The following is a 5705-nucleotide window of genomic DNA, read 5'->3' as shown; positions in this document are numbered from 1 at the left end:
GGGACGTAAACACAAATGTTCCAGCTCAAACTGATGCACAATATTTTGAAAACATGAAACTGTGACAAACCAAATTTAATATGTAATAAAAGATATGGACTAGTACTAAATAAGATATTAATCTAATATTTCACTTGTCTGACTGGAAATGATAAGAACAAACATGAATATTGTCAAGATTCTAGTATTGGAAATCCTCCAGCAAACAAGCTTTTGCAGGACCCGTGCTGGCTTTTTGCAGGTCAACCACAAAAACCTTTTTTCTCTCTCTCTCTCTTCTGCTTGATTTGTTATAACTTTGTACTTTTTGTCATTAATACTCAAATGTTTTGTCTGATTGACTATTCCGGCCCAAATCATGACAATAATTCATCATTTTATCAGCAATAATCAGCAAAATATGAGAGTTTTGTTTGGTTCAATGGCATTGTAAACATTCTGTGCCTCCAACATGTTGCGTCATGAAAACACTCTGTGCACACTCTTGCAATCTTGGCTATCTGAGTACATGTGCAAACAACAGGAAGGAATTGTGCGAGACTTGCCTATTCAAAATATCACACCATACGATGATCAGTTTATGGACAAAACTGGCCAGAACTTGCTTTAAAATCATCAGCACCTTCTGTATCCACTAAAAATGATAATTATTTTCACTTAAATTGTGAATCTATTAATTATTTATACTTTGCTGAGATAAATTGTCATAAAAGTTGTAAGGTCAAACAGCTCGGACAGTCAAACCAGGTGACAAATTTGATTAAAAAATGTAGGAAGAGGTCTGTATACATCGTCTAAATCTATGGTATGCTGTAATAATATCTTGTCAGAGGGATATAATAATATCTTATACAACTGTTTTGTCATGAACGTATATCTTTTTAACAAATACTGATATTTATTATATTGATATATGACATCATGAACAGGTAAAACTGCATGTAAAGTCATCCTCTTATAAACATTTCAGAATGCTGTAAGTAATGTGTGTACATTTGGCCAACTCTTATTCAATTATTGTGAATTCTGGCGTCCTGCTTTTGTTATATACTGATATTTTGTCTAGTACTGAAGTGATCAATTGTTTCAGTAGACTCATGCAGCAATGTTTTATATTTATTTAGTGCAGATGTTATACTGTTAAATGCATTTTAATGCAACAGGGTGTGAATAGCATATTTTTTTTTATGTATGGCCTAGGTGTGTGTTTAAGAGCATATTTTAGCATTTATTTTTAAGGATTTTGACAATAATTACATTTTTAGACATTTATTGTGTGTGTTTAAGGTTCTGACGCAAATACTAGAGATATTTATAGCAAATGTTTTGATGGTAACTATTTTATACTCTATTTTTTATTATAATAATAGTGTAAATTATAGTTTATCTCATCATAATATAGCTGTGCTTTGATAAAGTCTACATTTACCTAAAGCTTTATCATTTTAATATTATTTGAATGAAATTTCAAGATAACTAATGCAGTCATGCAAATAAATCCTGCAGCCATAGTCCAACTATAAATACATAAATAATGTAAATTTAAAATTTATGTTAGTAAAATAAGTCTATAATTAGTTTAAGTGTATCTTAATTTCTAAAAATATTTTAGATTAAATTAACAACAAATTAAAAATATTTTGTAAAACGATGATTTATAGTGTATTTAATATTAGAATCTTTAACTTCTGATTTTCTAACCACTTTTAGCAAATTCATCAGTGTTAAACTCATATTTTTCATTATTGTGTGTAATCAGTAAAGATAAAATAAAATGAATATAATAACTAAATATATATTCACTTTAATAATGGCCTGTTGTTCATTTTAGAGCAAGAGTCTCCTTGTGCTGAACGGTTTAACAGCACCTCCACATCACCTGCATCAGAGTGTGTTTTCTGCTGGAATCTGCTGTTCAGTGTGTGTTCGGTGTGTGTTCTCCTCTTCTCCATCTGCGTCTACTGCCTCTGTCAGAAGAAAAATACAGGTCATCATTTGATCCTGAACATTTAATCCCTAACTAGACGGTCTTTCATAAACTTAGAGTATTATATAATGAAGCAAATGTAAATTATTCTTATCTTTTGTTAAGTTTCTGTAGGTTCTGGAGCTAAGAACAGACATGTTGAGGTATGAGCACATTTTGAAAATTATTTGTAAATATATTTTATTCACACTTGATTGGCAGCAACATAAATTTTATTAATATAATATAATATAATATAATGTTATTTATTTGTTTATTAATTTAATTAAATATATTCTGTTTCAGGCTGGTGATGAAGTGTGTTATGCTTCATTAGACATGCCTTCCACACAGCAACAAAGGCAGAGGAATGAAAGAGCTCAGAGTTCAGACTTCAGTATTTATTCTAATGTCAGAACCAGCAGAATGTAAAGTAGAGTAAACTAAAGTCATTGTTCTTTAGTAGAAATATGATTCAAAAGAGTGTTAATGACAATGTTCTGGCATCTGCATCCTATTTTCATTGATTCTAATATTGTAAGTTTTTAATGATTAAAAATGTAAATACATTTAAGAAAGGTTAAATGTTTTTTCAGAATATTTGACTTGCAGTCTCAGAAAGGACTCAGTGTTGTTTCTGGGTCTCTCAGTTTAATATAATTTAAGCCAATCACATGAGTGCATATGCAGTAGTACTCCCAGCTAAAACTGAAGTTCTTAAACTCTTTTCATGCCACAAAACAAACATCTCCCTGCTACAACAACAGAAATGTAGAATGCAAATGTACATCTAACAGAGCTCTGAACATTCCTAATATTAAAAAAACAAAAAACTAGGTCTTAGATCATCAGATGTGTACACCATTTCAGAGGTTTTACTGCTACTGTGGGCAAATTACCACAACAACTCCACCAAAATACCCTATATATACCCTAAAAAATCATTTAACAACCTGAACAATATTTCATCACACCTTTAACTTCAGTCAGCAGAGATGAAATCTCCATTTCAAAAGATGAAACCTCCATTGGTCCTCTTAAATGGATAGTTCACCCAAAAATAACAATTCTGTATCATTAACTCCCTTTCACTTGCTCCAAACCTGTTTGAGTTTCTTTATTCTGTTCAATACAAAAGAAGATATTTTGAAGAAAGCTGAAAAGCTGTACCCATTGACTTGTTTGTTTTTGCTACTATGAAAGTCAACGGTTACAGGTTTTCAGCTTCTTCAAAACATTTTATTTTGTGCAAAACAGAAAACAAGAAACTCTTAAAGATTTGAAACCGCTTGAGTTTGAGTAAACAGTGAGTAAATCTGGATTTCTGTGTGAACTCTCCCTTTATTTGAGCTCTCTCCAGTCACTCTAGGAAGACACTACACCTGGATTATTTGCCTAAACAATACGTTTATTATTAAAATCCCTATTAACATTAAAGTCATCTGAAGCGGTGGCTTAGTGCAGGTGAGGGGGCGCTGGCCCTGGGGGAGTCGGCCATTAGTTTATGCCCACTCCTCATTCTGCAGGTGATCAGGAAGCAGTTCTCTGCACTTCCTGTGTGACTCCTGCTCACCCTACACAAATCATTAAGATCATTAATCCAGACTGACCCTAACAACACAATCAAAGCCATGAGTGCGTCACTCAGATAAGTGTCAAGTCACTGGCCACCTGTTCACTGTAACCAGGGATGGCGCTCAATATCGTCCAAACTGGGCCGATCAGCCGCCGCTGGACTGAGACACCAGCCAATCAGCTGACGGCACTCTGATACACACAACACCGTGTTCAGAAACACAGAGCAACACACTTCTGCTGATCTCTCAGTGAGTCTCTTACCTGTTGACAGAGTTATGGGGAAGGTCAGTTTGCTTCTGGACGTGACCCTCAGTGCACCTCCGAAGGGGAAACGGTTGCACAGGATGTTGAAGAGGGTCACTCCTACTGACCACACCGTAGCTGGACCCGCATGGTAGCGCTGTCTGCAGAACCACTCAGGTGGAGCGTATTGAATAGTTCCTGAGAGACACAAGGAGACACAAACACCCGTTCAAAACACTCCAGCACACACAAATTCCCTTTGGTGGATCATCAAAAGCCCACAAACATCCACAGAGTGTTTCCTTCTGCAACACAAACCCACCTGCGAAGTATTTGTAGGCCGAGCGCTTGAGCAGATCTCCACAGCCGAAGTCCAGCAGCTTGATGTCCTGGGACTCTGTGGAGATCAGCAGGTTCTCTGGCTTGACGTCCCGGTGCAGGACTCCGCGGCTCTCGCAGTGTTTCAGAGCCGCGATCAGCTGCACCAGCACTTTCTTGGCCAGACCCTCATCCAGACAGCCGTTCTCCTCACAGAAGCTCTGGAGGTCTTGGCAGGGATCCGGACGCTCCAGGATCAGGATGTAGCGTCTGGGACGGTCAAACCAGTCTAGCAGCTGCAGGACGTTGGGGCAGGCAGGAGCTGAATTGACGCGGGTCATCAGTGCCACCTCCAGCGGCAGCCGACCCTGACCTTCCTGCAGGACAAACGATTGGATTCAGAACCCAATGAAACATCAAACACAACAACAGGTTCACACTGAACTCACAACTCTCAGTCTCCTCTGTGTCCGCTCTTTAGACACATACTTGATGGCGACCTGTAGACAGATAAAGCATAATAAATCACACCTGCCTGATCCTCACACATCACATTTACTGAGATCAGGATTTCTAAAGGCTGTTTGAATGAAGAGCGGAGAAAACGACTTACTGGCAGTCCATCAGACCTGCGCATCCCAGCAAACACAGAGCCAAATCCACCGTCTCCCAGCAGTGGGCCCTTTGCATACGCGTCTGCAACACAGAGGAGCAGTAGAAATGTGTGTTCAAAGAAAACATGCAGCAGTAGAGAAAACTGTAAAAGAGCATTACTGAAACATCATCATCACTTCTTCAATAATTCATTCTGACCTCTGCGAGAGCGTTTGAGAGCTCTTCTAGATGAGGTGGACGGACGTTCATCTTCTGGTGTTTGCTGGCTGCCGCTCTGCCGCTTCCTCTTCCTGCTACCCTGATCTGTGGACACAGATTTGGCCAACAGGGTAGGCAGAGGTGCGAGAAATCCATCAAGCTCTTGGCTCACGGTCTGGGTTTCACCATCACCATCATGTGTCCTGACGTCCTGAACAGCTGCCTGGATGAAAGCACAACTCCTGGATCTGGAGCGGCCTGAGACAACGACAACAACAACAACAACAACATATCACGTTTATTATAAGATTATAAGAATTAATCAACAATTAACTTTAGTAGCTGCATCTACAGAGAATAAAAGACATCTGATCACTTATATCGGGGAACAGTTGTGTTGAAATGGGTTCATTTGTACCAGTTTATTTACATCACATTTCCCCAAATATTACACAACATCATATCATGATTGATCATAAACAAATAAAAGCTAAAACACTCACTGCGGTTTTCACCCATCTGACAAACTCCTCCAAACTCCAGCAAACCTGAAAACAAGAACAAAGATCAAATATCAATAAAAATGTCAATAAAAACAAGATCAAAATCAAAATAAACACAACAAAAGAGCAACAAAACGTGTCAAAAGGAATAATTTCAGCTCTGAGCGTCGATCTCCTTGTAAAATAAAAGTCTTCTGTCAGAAATTCTCTGGTCTCCTTGAAGAATCGCAGTATCAGCACAGTAATCCTCAGCAAATGTCTCAGAAATTCGCCTCTCCTCAATC

The 5705-nt window shown here is 37.9% G+C and overlaps 1 protein-coding gene across 2 annotated transcripts; it reads right to left on the bottom strand.

Moving 5' to 3' along the window:
* Positions 1 to 61: 61 nt before the first annotated feature.
* LOC100332745 (serine/threonine-protein kinase pim-3) lies at positions 62 to 5705 on the bottom strand. Of its 2 annotated transcripts, XM_073949463.1 has the most exons (8): positions 5422 to 5705; positions 4919 to 5176; positions 4719 to 4801; positions 4555 to 4605; positions 4110 to 4482; positions 3806 to 3985; positions 3638 to 3733; positions 3351 to 3540 (listed from the first exon to the last, which is right to left on the bottom strand). In XM_073949463.1, exons 1-7 carry the CDS (start codon positions 5435 to 5437, stop codon positions 3642 to 3644), a joined length of 1053 nt encoding a protein of 350 aa, XP_073805564.1. In that variant the 5' UTR covers positions 5438 to 5705; the 3' UTR covers positions 3351 to 3540; positions 3638 to 3641. The 2 variants fall into 2 exon arrangements, with proteins under 2 accessions (XP_021326804.3, XP_073805564.1); XM_021471129.3 differs by lacking the exons at positions 3351 to 3540; positions 3638 to 3733 and adding an exon at positions 62 to 1967.

Source organism: Danio rerio, chromosome 1 (genome assembly GCF_049306965.1).
Source record: "Danio rerio strain Tuebingen ecotype United States chromosome 1, GRCz12tu, whole genome shotgun sequence".
Taxonomy (NCBI): Eukaryota; Metazoa; Chordata; class Actinopteri; order Cypriniformes; family Danionidae; genus Danio; species Danio rerio.
Note: the sequence above shows the minus strand (reverse complement) of the source record. Positions and strands in the feature narration are given on the sequence as shown.